The 16,086-nt window shown below is 40.8% G+C and overlaps 1 protein-coding gene across 9 annotated transcripts in view; it reads left to right on the top strand.

The window, feature by feature from the left end:
* Positions 1 to 16,086, top strand: part of YEATS2 (YEATS domain containing 2) — a 49,187-nt gene that overhangs the window by 25,925 nt on the left and 7,176 nt on the right. For 6 of the 9 annotated variants that reach the window (XM_026854725.1, XM_026854729.1, XM_026854724.1 and 3 more), the window contains 12 exons: positions 769 to 1,027; positions 1,788 to 1,949; positions 3,531 to 3,652; positions 4,702 to 4,857; positions 5,572 to 5,745; positions 7,133 to 7,331; positions 9,935 to 10,066; positions 10,315 to 10,413; positions 11,422 to 11,533; positions 12,779 to 12,852; positions 13,962 to 14,041; positions 14,994 to 15,195. In XM_026854725.1, coding sequence (XP_026710526.1) covers positions 769 to 1,027; positions 1,788 to 1,949; positions 3,531 to 3,652; positions 4,702 to 4,857; positions 5,572 to 5,745; positions 7,133 to 7,331; positions 9,935 to 10,066; positions 10,315 to 10,413; positions 11,422 to 11,533; positions 12,779 to 12,852; positions 13,962 to 14,041; positions 14,994 to 15,195 — 1,771 coding nt within the window. Of the gene's footprint in view, positions 1 to 768; positions 1,028 to 1,787; positions 1,950 to 3,530; positions 3,653 to 4,701; positions 4,858 to 5,571; positions 5,746 to 7,132; positions 7,332 to 9,934; positions 10,067 to 10,314; positions 10,414 to 11,421; positions 11,534 to 12,778; positions 12,853 to 13,961; positions 14,042 to 14,993; positions 15,196 to 16,086 lie in introns of those variants that run through there. The other 3 variants (XM_026854723.1, XR_003399010.1, XM_026854728.1) reach the window with 3 other exon arrangements.

Below are 16,086 nucleotides of genomic sequence, written 5' to 3'. Positions count from 1 at the left end.
CAATAGGTGGAAGCAGTCCCACTTGAGTGGCAACTCAAGTGTTTTATTGTAGGAGTCTGTGCCATTGCAGTGCTTCTATGACAGGAGTGACGCAGCTTCTGAGAAGGCACAGTAACTATCAGTCACGAGATGACAGGTGTGTCGGAAACTACCTCCATTCTTGCCTGTTTCCATTGTGGATAAGAGTCAAATCATATGTCAAGTACAATAGACTACCTATGGAGCTTTCACTTATGCATAAGTAAATTTATATTTACATTTGCACAGTTCATTGTCCTTTTTACTGCTTTATTTGCCTGTTTGAGCAGGTTTGCAAACTCATGTTTCCCTGCAGTTATTGTCAACACGTAAAATTGAAGCAGTTTGTGGGTTCTGCTTTGAGGCTGTAGTTTTCCAATTAATGAGTCTGTTCCCATTAATGTGTTGAAACTAAATTTCTGGAGCTCTGTGCTTTGCCAAAGCAAGCTTTATCTTCAGCTGGAATTAAGCCATTGCTTATATATCTAAAAAAGATGGAAGTGCCCTGTAATTTGAACATACCTAATCTTTTGTGGGTGCTGTGAAATCTTGGTTGTGTTTAACAGTTTATCTTTTTATTTCAGATTGATCTCTTGCCAATTTAATTTTGTTTCTGAATGAATAGCTTTTATACATGACTAGACATGTATAAAGTGTCCTGAAATGTCTAGAGATGGAGGTAGAATACCAGCTAGAATTCACATGATTTCTCTTGCCAGCAGCACGTCATCCAATACTTATTTGTTGCAGGTTGTTGGCGTTCCAGTTGGTTCTGCTTTACAGTCGACAGTGAAACAAGCAGTGGCTATAAGTGGTGGCCAGATACTTGTGGCAAAATCTAGCTCTTCAGTAGCAAAGGCTGTTGGTCCGAAGCAGGTTGTGACTCAAGGTGTAGCCAAAGCCATTGTGAGTGGAGGCGGAGGGACAATTGTTGCTCAGCCTGTGCAGACTATAACAAAGGCACAAGTTTCTTCTACAGGTGCTCAGAAAAGTACATCTCAAGGCTCAGGTAATTTTACATCTTGTTAATAGCTCATAATGGGTAGACTTTGAGGTACTATAATGATTTCTTCAACAGCAGAATAACTGTGTGATTGAAAAACTTCAGTCTGTAGGGAAGTTCAGGCTGATTGAGATTAGTAATAAAGAAAATGATAACTCATTATCTGTAAGGGGAAAGAGGGAGCACAAGTACTTTAGAACGTGCAGTGTTCTGTGAGTGGAGATCAGACAGATATGCTGGAGACCTAGCAGACTTTCATGGAGCCAGGTCTCACATTTTTGCCCAGTATTGTGGTCCTGAGATGCTCAAAGGGCTCCACATAAATCCAACCAACAAGAGATAAACTTCTTATTTCATCTTCGCATCTTCCCCAATATGGAGAGTATGGGTGGGAGCACCCCACCTGCTTCTGCACACATCTGGCTTTAGCTGAGCATGTTAGTTCAGGCTCTGACAGTTTGAAGTGTGTTCCATGGCCTCTGGATGGAATAAGCCTGTAGATCCCATGGCTGTGCTGCTTTGGCCTGCAACCGTAAGTGGTACTGCACACAGAGGTGGTTTTTGTTTGTTTTTTTTTTTTCCCCCAGACCTATCCAAAAAAGTGTTTGTGCATCACTGGTGGAGATAATTTGCAGTTAGGCCAACTAAGTATGGGTTATCGAAAGCTAGCTGCATGTCACTCCCTGTACTTTCATCCTATGCAGATTTCAATGCATACTACTTTCTGCAAGCAGTAGTTTTATTTCTTTTTATTCTTTCTTTCTAGTGATGGCTACACTGCAGTTACCAGCCACCAACCTGGCAAACTTGGCAAATTTACCACCAGGCACCAAGCTGTATCTCACCACCAACAGCAAGAATCCTTCTGGGAAAGGAAAACTGCTTCTGATACCCCAAGGAGCCATACTGCGAGCCACAAATAATGCCAGTTAGTCTTGCAGGGAAATCTAATGAGTTAAATAATGTAATCACTGCATAATTAATAAGTTTGGTAGTTTTGCTATAAAGCATTCTGGTACTGTGGAAGTCAGTAGTGGGATTAGTGGGATGGGGTTTCTTTGTTCACAACAACACAGTATGTGGTGCTTTTTAAAGACTGAGATCTCACAACTGTCTTCTGTTTTAGATGAAACTGCTCTTCATGCAGTGCTCTCAATGTCTTTCTGTGCTGAAAGCAGAAAGTGTAATTTTCCTCAGAATTCGGCAAAGAGTTGCCTTTAACTGTTCCTTGTGATGTGTAGGAAGGCACAACTGCATTTTCATGATGGAGAACTGAGATGGATTTGAATGTAGTTGTGAAAGCTATTAATAAGTAATGGAATGACACCCTGGAGAAACGAGAAACATAAGAAGCTAACACTGCAAAGGACAAGTTACTGTATCTGGAATGAGGGAAAGAAATAATTTTGAATGTTGATACAAGGTTTAGGCCCAAGCTGTTGAGACTAGCAGAAGCACTTTTTTTGTTAATGGGCTTGTGAATCAAACTTGCTGTGAAATACCTGGAGAATAACATTGCTAAAATAACTCTGATGGGTGATACTTTTTTATAGTGTGTTGTTGCTATAGGGAAAGAATACTGCCCATTTTGGACTGTGTAGCTGAAGAGTTTTGTCATGAGCCTTCTCCAGAATGCTTATTTTGAGGCTGGGGGTTGGGATGAGAGATGGATTGGGTGTAAACTTTTTGCTCCCAGTTCTGATGCTGTCACTGAGGAAGAGGTATCATTCAGCTTAATATATAAGGTAAATACCAGCAATATAGCAATAGAGTACATGTCACTGAAGAAATAGATACTCTTGCTGAAGGTATTTTTGGGCTGTAGAACTTGTGATGGGATCCCCATTTCTTGAGATTTAGAGAGATAGCTGGGGCAGTCCAACTTTGGCAAATAAATAATCTCATAGGCATTGAGGAAGAGCAAATACTTGTGATTTTTATGACAGAGCCATACATATTTTTTTCTACCCTTGTTTCTTAATGAGAGACTGCAAAAAAAGTCAGCATTCAGACTGTTCATTCTGAAGGCAGAGCAATATCAAAGTGTCACTGCAAATTACCACTGCTCGGTATCCATGATCTAATACTCTGTTAACAAAATTGCATTGGAAGAACAAATGAAAGTACAATTAGGAAGCCAGTGGGATTCACAGTGCTTCTAGGGCTTTTGCTGCAGATACATAATCTGCAAAAGACTGCTGAAAAGACTATTCATCTGTTGGGCAGCATTTGCTTTTGATAGAAAATTCAAAACAGCCTTCAGTGAGCTTTGCTTGCCCACCAGACCTTATTTCCCCATAGCTCCTTTCATTCATGGTGTTTGCTGACTATAAGAGAACACAGCAGCACATCTGAACTGTGCTGTACTGGGTGGTAATGTTACTGGGATGCAAAACATGTGGCAGCAAATGCCTTGCAAAGTGTTTTTAATTACTTGTATGTATGGGGCTGTTTTAGCAGCTGACAGTGTGTGGTCACTGAAGGGCCAAGACTTTTCTTCTGGTTACAGGTCTCCAATCTGGTTCTTCTACAAATAGTGGAGGAGGAGGAGGAGGAACAACCCAAAGCACAAGCAGTAACTTGTCACAGCACCTCACCTATACATCCTACATCCTGAAGCAGACACCCCAGGTCAGTTGAAGCAGGTTGACATTTTAGGCTGCAGTGGTGTTAAGTGGATGTCCTGTGGTTCTGTAGAATATGAAACGTTCTTGGACTGTAGGATCTAGATCCTCTCTAACAACCCTCACATCTCTCTCTGTGACAAGCACCTGCTTTGCCACTTGCTGATGCTATTGGCACATCTCTGCCCCTCACCTCCCCTTGCAGGGTTGTGCCCTTGTGGCTCCTTGCAGGCTGAGAAAGCAGCACTGGGTAAGGCCAGGCTGAGCAGGGGGTGGAGAAGGGACAGTGCCTGGTGGCAGGGCCACAAGGGTCACTGAAACAAGAGAGGTGATCTGAGGGAGATGATGCTGGAAGAGCTATCTTACACAGTAGCGTATGTCAGAGTTGAAGGAAAGCATAAGAGGTAGGAGAATAAAGGAGGGCTGCTGGAGTGAAACGACAAGGCTGAGTAAGAAAGAAAAAGGAGGAACCCCAAGATTGTGTGAAGGGATCCATGTGTGACAGTGGGTGAATGAAATTTGCCTCTGAAAGACAGCAGCTGAATAGTGAGGTGAAGCAGGAAGGGTGGCAAGGTCTCAGGTGGTAGGTTATTAGAGCACACACCTCCAGTTGTCACTGATTTGTGCATGCTGAGCTCCGAATGTATAGCCTTTGTAGGGGGACTAAATTTTGAAGTGAGAAGATGGCAGAATGTCTCAATTTGTCTTTTTTGTTTATTTTCCCCCCCTCCTAGCCCAGCAGAAGCTTCTCTGACGTTGCATGCTAAGCAGCATTTGTCACAAAGAGTAAAGTTGAAGAGCATAAAGTGTATTAAATTGTAGTGGATGCCTCTGACAAGACAGGAGACTGTGGGTTTCTCACCCCTTCCCTTGCGTCAGAATCTGTTCTCCACCAAGAAGGCTGTGTCTAGCTCTTAGTGCAGAAGCATCCACTGTAATGAAGTGTTGTGTTGCATTATATCTACAAGCTTTTATCCTGTATTGACACTTCCAGATTTCTGTTGACTCTTAACTGTGTTTTGAAGTGCTGACCTACCTAACTTATTTCTGGAGCAGGGCACCTTTTTGGTTGGCCAGCCTTCTCCTCAGAGTTCTGGAAAGCAGCTGACTCCAGCTTCAGTTGTTCAGGGCAGTGTAGGAGTTGGAGCATCTTCCACACAAGGACAAGCACTAAAAGTGATAACTGGACAGAAAACAGCTCTGTTTACACAGGTAAGATGCAAATGAGGTGTTTCTCTTTTACCAACTAGCACTTTTTTAGCTGAAAGTATAGGAACCACAGCCACACATTGTGAGAGCTTTTAATTTTGGAGTTTGGTTTGGTTTTGTACAATTATCATGCTGACTATACTATGATGAGGAAGGCACATAAAGGCCTACTTTCATATGGAGATATTGGACCACAGTTTTCCAGCTTTATTTTTGTTCTCAGAGTGGGTCGTGTAAGCTTGGGTTGCTAGTTTGTAAATGTGCTTTGAGATTTCTTAGTGAAATGGAATTAGGGAAGTGAATACAGTCAGGTGCAGAAATGTGCTTTAAGTATTTGAACCTTAGAAATGGGTCACCTGCTAAAGGTCTTAAAATTTTAGGGGTTTGGTGTCCCTCAAACATCCTTCTTTTAAAAACTACCAAGTGGTCCCTATGAAATTCAAAATCCCTGAGAGTACTTGTAATTGATCATCCAAAATTCAAGACTGATAGACATATTTTTGCAAAGTCAGCAGTTTGGTAAAGTTGATTTTTGAGGTGATAATTTTCTTTCAGCTATTATTTGTCACAATTTGCCTTTTTCAGAAGTCTTGAAAATATTTTTCAGTAAATATAAAAAACATTTGTCTTGTTTGTTGTGTTTTGTTGGGGTTTTTAAAGTAATTTTTTAAAAAATCCAAATGCACCTTTTTCCTTACACTGAATTCTTTTTCAAAGGCTGCACCCAGTGGACAGACATCACTGGTGAAAATATCAGATGGGTCTATAAAATCAGTGCCTGCCTCATCCCAGCTCTCTAAACCTGGCACCACTGTGCTGAGAGTATCCGGAGGTGTTATCACCACTGCTGCTGCTCCTGCTGTGGCCCTTCCCACAAATGGGGTGGCCCAGGTGAGAAACAACATTGCCAAAATTCTGTAACACAATGTTTGCACTCTAGCCAGTGTAATCTCCAGGAAAGTCCTTCTACTGCTTTTCCATCCTGTTGGTATTTTTCTCAGTCAGCTTTGCTGGTGGGCCTGCTCTAATTTGTGTACCAGCACAGTGCAGACAACTCCTTTTCTGCTGGGTTGTTTGCTGTTTGATGGGAAGTAAATATCTGTGAAGAAACAAGGGGAGAAGAGAAACTGAAACTTGCACTTTCTTGCTTTTAACTGTTGAAATTCAGGTAGGCAGGGAAGGCTTTATCTGAAATAGCTTTTGCAATCGGACGGATCAGATTTTTTTGGCTATGCAGCTTTTAAACACCAAGTCTGCTGCTGGCACAGAAATTTGCAGAAGAATGTGATATGCCTGAAGGTCTGTATCTGTCAGGCCAGTGAAAGGCAGCAGTAACTAGGCTGTAGGTCACTTCTCTGACATCAGAGACCCTCCATGGCGCTTAGTGCCCAGTCTGCTACCAGCTGGTTTCAGAGGCTGGTTTTCAGTGGCCAGAGTTCATGGTCCTTTGGTCCTGACTGTGTTCAAAGGATGTCACTCCTCTCCACCCTGGGCGAGTTGTGACAGCACAGCCTTGGAACAAGGTGCTTCAGCCCAGAATGAGGTTGGAAGCAAAACATTTGCGTTCCTGGAGTGGATGCAGCCATGTATCCCATTGAATTAGGTTGTTCACCTGAAGTGGAGTTGGAGTTCACAGAGTGGGGAGGATGCAGCAAAAAGGAGAGTGTATAATTCACTCTGAGGGTTCCCTTAGCCTTGCTGCTTTTGCCTGTGGGGAGGCAAAGATTAAACAAGTGGGGAGTTGACACCATGCTGCCCTTAGAGCTGAGTGCTGGCATACACAGCATGTATAGGTGAAGATGCTAAAATATGTGTTAAGTGATACTCAGTGATTTTACAGCTTTCAGAAAAGCTGCAGAGATGGAAATTTTCCATCCAGCCTCTTTATCCCAAACATTTTTCCTATTTGTCTATTGATACCTCTGGAGTTCAGAGCAGCAGGGAAATATGAAGCATTCCTGGGTCAAATTTCTCATCTAGAGGCCTACCTGCTTGCTGAAATTAAGGAATCTGGCTCCAGATACTATCAAAGCAGTTGTTGTGGTAGCAGTTCCTGTGTGCATGGTTTCACATTTTCTGCTTGAAACAGCCTCCATTCTCTATGTACCATCACTGTATATGGGCTTTTAGTTATGTGCTTGAGAACCTCTTGTTTGTTAAAGATGGATAGATAAACATTTGGTTTTGCTACTTCTAGATATTACCTTGTTGTGCTTATTGTTGAATCATCCATGACACGAGAAGGAATTTGTTATCTCTCTCTGCCTCTTTCATGTAGCAAATAGATAATGCAAGTTCTGGCTCATCATCTTCTGGAACTCCTGCAGCAAAGACATCTGGACAGCAACAGCAAATCTGTGTAAGCCAGAGCCAGTCTACTTCATCAGTCGTGAATAAGACTGCTACTTCCACTGTTGTAAGTGTTGCTTCTCTGATGACTACACCAACGCCTGTGGCTGGAAAAGCTGCAGTATCAGGTATTAACTTCCTTCATACCTTTGCTATAGAAAGTTAAAATCCAGGTGTGAGTTCTTTAGAGGTCTTCACTGTAAATGGAAGAATATAGTTACCTGCATTTGTGAATGTGTAAAAGTAAAGTCATGCTTTCTAAAACATATTTTACTAGTGTAACTTTTGTCTTAGCCAGAGATGTCTAAGTCATTTGTCATCCTATCACATCAGTACATTGACTGTATCTGTTACAAGTAATAGTGTGAGTTGCCCATTGATATTGGAGAGGGATTTTAGTTTCTATGCCAGATTCACATTAGAAGATGCATTCTGCCTATTCAAGAGCACAGTGTATCACTGAATGCTGAAGCTATCAAGGTACCAGCAATACTACAGACTTGATTAGTTTGTGAAAGTGAAACTCCACTGAAGTTGGAGAAGCTGCATGAGCAGAATTTGGCTCTGAGGCTTTCCATCTGCTCTGTTTGGCTTAGGATAGAGATGTTGATTAGGGGGAACTGAAGGCTTTGAAGTCAAAATCCATTAATTACAGTGAGGTAGGCTGGATCAGGAATTTTTCAAGTTAATAAAGATGGACTGCCCTTATGTAGAGGGGAGTTTTCCTTATTTAACTTTACTGACTGACTTCCAGTAGCTTTTATATTATGGAGAGCAAATACAGTGGATTTAATTTGAATATTACAGGTTAAAATTGGAAATTTTTGTTTTGACTAATTTACTTACTGGCATGTTCTGTTCACTTGAAGTGGCTTCTTACTAAGTGGAAACAGAGTAAAAATACAGAAAAGAGAAAAGTGACACTGAGCTCATCTGACAGTGTCTTTTTAAGCAATTCTTCCTTGTTTCCTATGTACAGTCTTCCAAACTCATTTGTTATTACTGTTTTTCCCAGAGCCTGAAAGTAAATATAGGCAGCTAAGAGTGCCACAATTCTACAATAAGCAGTTGAGTATTTTCCTCTTTGCAAACAAAGCAGCAAGGGGTTTTTTTTGTAGAAAATATGTCATTCTAAATAGCTTTCAGATTAAAACTCCCATTTAGGTATGAGAATGTTACCTAGATTTTGTTTTGGTTTTTGTAACCTGAAGCACTGACTTCATCATGAAAAACTCATTCTTCAAGAATCCCGAAAGAAGCAGGGGTTATAAACCATGTTACTTCAATGTAAAAAACAAAACAACAACAAAACAAGTGTTAAAATTCTGAACATTTGTATTTTTAAAGGAAACTTTTAAAAAAATCTCAAGTTTTCCCTTGTTCTGCAACGAACAATGTCTTCTACTCATCAGGCTAATAGGTTTAGTTGAAAACGTCCCTTCTTACTCACCTTGCCATCTGGGCCCCTTGCTGTCCTATCCTGACACATCTGTGCATCACACACAAATGAACTGGTAATAACTGGGTTAGCCTTCTTGCTGGAGGTGAAAGCCTAACTGACCAGTGCTTCTGCACATCTTTTGAAACCATGAGACATCTTCAGCAAACCTTGCATGTCTGGTATTTGGAAGGCAGCTGTGTTTCTTAAAAAATAATAATAAAATATGAGGAGACTGGAAACTTTATCTCAAAACACAAATCGTGAGTATAAAACAATCACCATGAATCCAAGAAGTCTACTGTTGTCAATGTTCTAAAATAGAAGCCTTTTAAGTTTTACAGTCTGAAGAAAACTTAGCTATAGATTGAACACAATTATATTAAAAATAGCTGTTTTACCGGTAGAAAGGATGGATGTAGGCCCAAATCACAGTGTTAGAGTGCTGACTCTGGTGGCTTGGGATGTCATCACTGTGGAGGAGAGAGCTGATGGACAGGTGATGAGTTCTACTCACCCATGGCCCTGTGTCACAGCTTGGAGCCATGCTGATTTTCACTGAAGTCATTGGGTGCTGCGATTGATAATGCTGTTAATATCTGAATGCCCTGCGTGCTCTTTTAGCCTTAACTAAAATCAGTGATCTGATCCAGTCCCTAATTTAATATGCTTCATAGCTTGATTAGCTAGCCATCCTTATGGATGTATTCAGCACATGTCACAGAAAGACTCAGGACACGCAGTTCAGGTGTGTCCTTCATCAGACTTGCTGCACAGCCTTGGGCTTGCCACATAGTTAAGACGTGGTTGATGTGCTCTGCTGACTGCAGTGGATGCTGCTGAGCAGAATTGTAGAGGTGTGTGTGGCACTTGGATACCTCAGTGAGAGTGGCTGTGTAAGTACAACGGAGCTGTGGTTCACTGGCTTACCAGACCCTTGAGCACAAGGTCTTGTTCTGACAAGAACTCTGCTGAGCCTGCTTCAACTGAAAGGTTTGTGTTACATCAACTTTTGCTTAAGATTACTTAGGTAATTAGGAAACTTGCTTTACAAATATCAGAGTGCTGTGCAGCATGCAGTACTGCACACACTGTGGTGCACCACCCCAGTATTTTAGCAGTCAGATGTGTCAGTAAAAACTTGTCTGACACTTCACTGAACTGTGGCTTGTTAAGAGGGTGGCAGTGCTAGCTTACATGCCATCCTGGTGCAGGCAGAAAGGGAGAGAAGTAGCTGGAGATTAACTAAATGGTGTGTTTTATTTAACATTTTGTCTTCCGTTCTTCTTGCAGGGTTGCTAAAAATCCACTCAAATCAGTCTAGTCCACAGCAGGCTGTTCTGACAGTTCCCAGCCAGCTTAAACAGCTCGGTGTAAACACAGCTTCTGGAGGTGTTCAGACAATACTCATGCCTATGAACAAAGGTAAAGGGCAGAGGAGGATGACAGATGGTGTTTGAAAATCCCCTTTGACACAGGGTAGCTCTTGGTCACTGTTGGCATACATGGTCTAAAGTTAGAGATAGAAGAAAATGTAGCAAGGAAATTAATCCCTAAACTTTGTGCTGCAAAAACACTGTGTTACTTCTGAACATGGTTATTTGTCAAAGTGTGAAATTTGATAATTTTTTTTCTTCTTTGTTGTCCTTTTTTTTTTCCTTTTTCCTCTTCAGTGATACAGTCACTTTCTACCAGCAAAGTTTCAGCTGTTTCGGCTGTCACAGCAGCAAGTACGGTTGTCCCTAGTCCCTCTCCAGCATCCATCACTAAAGGTAACAAGGAATTTCTCAACAAGATAAGTAGTGGAAATAAGCTGGTGCTGCTTTATGCAAATGTCCTGGCTATGAAGGTCGACACTGTGACTGTGGGTTCTTTTATTTCCATTGTTAGTAGGGCTTAAATCAAATAAAAATGGTATCTGGGGACTAGGAAATTAACAGTGATTTCTCCATCAACAAAAGCATAGGCAAGTAAAGAGAGAAATGAGGATGTTCTAGAAAGCTACCGTGAGTACCTTAAACATTCATTGTTTCAATCCATATTTGCAGAAATGCATGGAGCAGCATGTATTTAATCACAGTTACTGCTGTTCTCAGAACAGTGACTGGTGAAATGTACTGGAGAATGCTCTGCAGAAGCACTAGATGTAGACAGCATGTGTGCATGCACACACCTGCAGGGGAAGGATGGACCTACAGTACTTCCCAGAATAATGCATAGGCCAGCTGAGATACTCAAGGTCCAGTTTTTGCAGAACTGTCATGCATCTCTCCCATCCCAGAAGAATGAGCAGACTGCCTGGCTGTTCTGGGTTGGGAACATCTCCTTCCCTGCTCCTGTCTCACCAAAGTTCTGTCCTAGATGTCAGAAAGTTCACTGATATCAAAAATCAGCGGTGTCTTCAAAAAAGTTCTCACTTTGAAATGTCACCTGGTAAAACTGTTAGTAGTTTTCTATCCAGCTCTTTGTTTACAAAAAGGCCAACATACATTTGCAGGCAGTTCAGTTTAGATCAGGCAGTCATAAGCAAAACATCAGCAATTGATGATGCAGATTTTCTAAAAAGTGTGAGATGTGAGCGTGTTGAGATTTGGAGGAGAGGAACATGTTCTGGTGGCTTGCTTTCAGCAGAATCGAAGGCCAGATTTGTTCATGCTGAACAATCAGAATGCAAACAACAAATGAAGTGATATTATGCAAGATCTTTAGTCTTACAGGATGCTATTTATCAAGCTGACTGGTACTTTTTGTCTTTTAAAATGTGTTCTGTTTCTTTGAAGTTAAGATGGAGCCTGATTCAACAGGACAAAACTGCAATTCTGTGGGTACCCAAGAAGGCCAAGCAGCAGTAAAAACAGAAGAGAGCTCTGAACTTGGGAATTACGTTATCAAGTAATTGTTCATTTCTCTTAAGGATTTCTGGTATTTGAAATGCTGGGGGGAACGGAGGAGATTCTAGGGTTACCTGTAGTAAGGTTAAGTTTGATCTAGAAATACATCATAAAATCTTCTGTCCCATACACTGCTGTATCAGTATGAATCCTTTTGGGTGACGTTTGTTTCAGACAGTGTTACAATATTTTCTTAGTAAAATGGATTTGTACGCAGGGCTTGTGAAAGGAGAAAACATTATTTGGAGATTTGCATTTGTTCAGGGGTTTGCTAAAATCTCAGGCTGCTAAAACCTCATCATCCACTGCTTGTATAATTCCCATTGCCACTGTGTGTCCTTACTGAGGTGAAACTGTCCAGTGAAATGCAGGTCAGAAAATCTGAAATAAGTAGAACTGTCTCCTCTTGCCTCTCTAGTCTTGCTAAGCTCATATACTTCTGTAATTGCTTAGTATGAGGGCTGCCTTGGTTCAGAATTGGAATTAAATAATAAAGATCAGTGGAGTATTTGTTCACTGGATGCTGTGAAATCTGGTGCCTTGTTTGTGATGCTCTTGCAAGTACTTGTTAGGTTTTTTTCAGCAGAACACAGTTTTCAAAATTTTCTCTGCTTATTTTTTGTAGTGTGTAGGATGTTTCTTCTGCTCTTGATTCCTCCAGTGGTTGACTTTCCCATCTCCGTGTTTTGAAGTTTTGTTATCCTGACATATCCCTGCAGACATTACTCTGGAGAGTATGTGTAGGAGACAGGAATAAATCTCAAGTCACTACACACTGGAAATTATCTTAGTTATAAAATAACTAATGGAAAATATGGTTCTTCACAGTTAAATACAGTCTGACTGGTTAAGTAAAATTTATCCAAAGTCCTGTAAGTACAAAGTTTCCCATGCAGTATCCCATGTTCCTACTGGGACAGCCTGCACTAAGGTGCATCTTATCCCTCAGAGTAGCATTGCATCTTGTGAGATGATGCAGGGATTTCTTCCAAGCCTGCCCAGAAAAACCTGTATTCAGTTTCTTCAGCTTGGCAGTTGCAGCTTCAGATGTGGACACTTCAGCAGGAGGAAGGGCTGTTTGAAATACCTTCTCCAGATTGGGGCATAACAGTTTATCCTCACACTGCTATTGCTATAATGCCGTGGGGCTAGGGACTTTAAACCATGCAGCGATTTTGAAACCTTTTGCATCTGGTCCATTGCTTCCAACAGTATTCTTCATTGTGATTCTTTTTATCCCTTGCAGCATAGAATATTTGGAGAATATCCAGCAGCTTTTAACAGCAATAGTGAAGAAGGTTCCATTAATTGCTGAAAAAAGTAAGCAGTAAATGAAAAGGGTTTGCTTTCTATTTTCAGTGTATCAACAGACTGCCTTGCATATTCTGTAGCCACAAAACTTATTAAAAGGCGGAATGAAATGAAGCCATTCTCCTAGAGAGCTTACTCAAGGGGTTATTCTAAAGATACTTAGAATTAGATTCTTCCAATAAAGCTAAATATGTTGTCAGCAGTTATTAACTTTTATCTGTTTTTTGGTTAGAAATAGATTATATTTCTTCACATAATGGCTGCAAGTAGGTCTTCTTTTCCCTGGTTTGGCCTTAATTGATGTGCTTTTCTCTTTTTTTCTTTTTTTAATTTAATATCAGGGTTTCAGAAATGCTTGCAGAGATTGCTCCACATTGGAATGTGTGTGTTGTTGGGGTTTTGGCTTTTTTTAAAAAAAAAAACCAAAACAAACAAAAACAAACAAAAGGTGGTAGTTTGCAGAGAAACATTTTAATCTTTTCTGGTACTTTATAAGTGCATACCTCTTACTCATGTACATAGCTGAGAATGTATCAGCTTTCTCTGGTAACTAATGCACTTTGAACAAGTGGTCCTGGAGACTGGGTAGGGCAGACCCTCTCAAGATAAGCACAGCGAACAAAGTAGGAGTGGGTGGCACAGTAGAGCTTTCGTTACATACAGCTCTTTGGCCTACAGTAGCATTCATGAATCTGTTGCTTAGGATTCATATCCTCTTCTCATGTTTTTGCCAGGGAACCTTTTCAGTGTTGTTTCATTTTTAAGTTGTAATTTGTTTGCAAAAAAGCCCCAAAGAGTTTTCCAAAGGAAGAGACTTTGACCAGTAAGACAGATTTACAGGTCCACATAATTACAGTTTTTGGAGGAAAAAGTGGCTTAAAACAGCCTATAGCCACAGATTTCTGTGTATGTGATCAACATCCAAACCCCACAGTGTCTGCTGCGCTATCTGTGCTGTGCTCAGAGAGAGCACGGCATCTGTAAGAGTTAGTGTCCTTCATCCTGTGAGCATGAATCACATTCCCCTCTTCCTCTCCATTAAATAACACCAAAACCAAAATTTATCTTACTTTAGTTACTAAATATTTAATACCATTTTTTGGCTTTGTGTTTTCTAGATGAAGATGCAAGCTCTTTTTGCGCCAGTTCAGTGGAACAGTATTACAGCTGGAATATTGGGAAGAGGAGGGCAGCCGAGGTAATCCTCTCCTGTGTTTCATAAGCAGTCATTAGGGACACAAGGATTTCTGAATTATGGAACCTTTCTTGTTGGCTGATTTGTTTTCTGAAGCAGTCTGTCACATTTTAAATGGAAGCATTCCTTACTGCATTGATTTGTGTCCAGGTAGCAATCCAGTTCATTGTTCAGAGACTTTCTCAAGCAAAAGGGACTCTGAAGGTCATTTTTTGGCTGATTCAAAGCAAGATGTTTTTGAAGCATTTTAAAAATCGGAAATTTTGCAAACTGTCCTGTTAGCACTTTATCCTCATCACTCCTCTGTGGCATGTTATGGTCATGGGAATTTTACCCAACATACTTTGTCTATCTTTTCATGGGACTCTGTCTGCTTTCTGTAGGGAGAGAATTGAGAGATCTGACATAAGCAGTGCTAGTGCTGAAATAGATTGTCGATTCACCAAGGATAAATATTTCAGTTAATTTGGACCTTTTTGTGTTGTGGTTGTTATGTTTCCCCCTATTTATTAATAGTTTTACCATCTTGCTATGAAGTTTTACAGGGAAGATGTTAATAACTGATTAGACCCTCTACTGTTGCCAAATGAAGTGATTAAACAGTTTAACTAAAATTTTGAGAAATATATTTTGTTCTAGTGGATTTCTTGCACTATGTCATCTTAGGTGTTACTTGGGAGATGATACATTTCAAGTCAAGACAAAGGTGTCTAGGCCCCTGTAAATGTGTGTTCCTTTTTCTTGAGGTTTTGTTTGGATGACAAAGCAGAGTTTAAATGGTCTGCTTGCAGCTGCCTAATATCAGAATTAGGACCATCTTCCACATCTGTTTTTCCTCATCATTCAGACTTCTAAGAAAATCACGTTCCTTTTTGTTCTTCCTTGCAACCTGGATTATTGTCTAGCCTTAACTGTTTTAGCTGTCATGACGAGCTTTCCCTTTGGTTTGTCACAGTGGCAACGAGCAATGACAGTGAGAAAGATCCTACAAGAAATCATAGAAAAGCACCCCAGGTTTCACAATATTACTCCCCTGAAAACAAAGCACGTGGTGCACTGGTGTCGATGCCATGGCTACACTCCACCTGACCCTGAGACCTTGCGGAACGATGAGGACTCAATTGAAGATGTGCTGACGCAGATAGACAGTGAGCCAGGTGAGTACGGGGGGACAGAAAGCTCCTTTCTGCCAAAGATGTTGTTTATTAAGTGGCTCAAGACTCTGTGTAGGCTCACACACGTGCTGTTGCTTCAGGAGAAGGGGATTCTTTCTTTCTTTAACTTAACCTACTTTGGAATAACAGAAGTTGGAGATCATAAGGGCAAGCCTACGAGTGAGACTGTCGCTTGTCACTATCAGTCCTGATGTTTTCTGGGGCCTTTGGGGTTTTATTGTGCATTGGGGCACTTGGAGGGCCAGTGTAGATAAATCTTGTAAGAGGTGATTCTTGCCCCACAGTGTAATCATTTATAAGTGGACACACAAAAACTAAGCATAGGGAGTAGTGACATTTCTGTCCTTGGGTAAGCTTAGCCTCTGTTAAGGCTTAGTGTATGAACAGTGTGAGTGAGTTCAGGTGCAAAAAAATCAAACCTAATTTGGCAGTGGTGTTGTGGAGCTCAGTGGGGGTTAATTTACCTCCAAAAGTGTGCTGAATTGGCCTGTGTGAAGCTTCACGCTTTGTTATTATTGCTGCTGCACTACTCCACTAGGCATAGCTCTGGGATCTCCACAGTCCGTTTTAGTATATATTAAAAATCCATCTTTAATTTCATGCATTCTTCACAGTTAAGCTCCCTTGTTTCACCTTCAGATAATCCTTTTCCCAAAGCTGAATGTTTTTCTGTTCTGATCGTACAGGGTTTTAAGGTATTTCACACAAGTGTGTGGATTTGATTATTCTTTGCTAGATCTGGCCCTGCATTGCAGTTGTTGAAAGGAAGCCTATATCTATCTTCTAGTATTTTTATCTAAATAACTAGATTTGTGTTTGTCTTTGAAGAAAAGAATCTGTTTATTGTATAGCTTTCCGCTAATGGTTTTAGTG

The sequence above is a fragment of the Athene cunicularia genome (assembly GCF_003259725.1).
Source record: "Athene cunicularia isolate RWA chromosome 9 unlocalized genomic scaffold, athCun1 chr9_part1, whole genome shotgun sequence".
NCBI lineage: Eukaryota > Metazoa > Chordata > Aves > Strigiformes > Strigidae > Athene > Athene cunicularia.
This window is presented reverse-complemented; position numbering and strand designations above follow the sequence as displayed.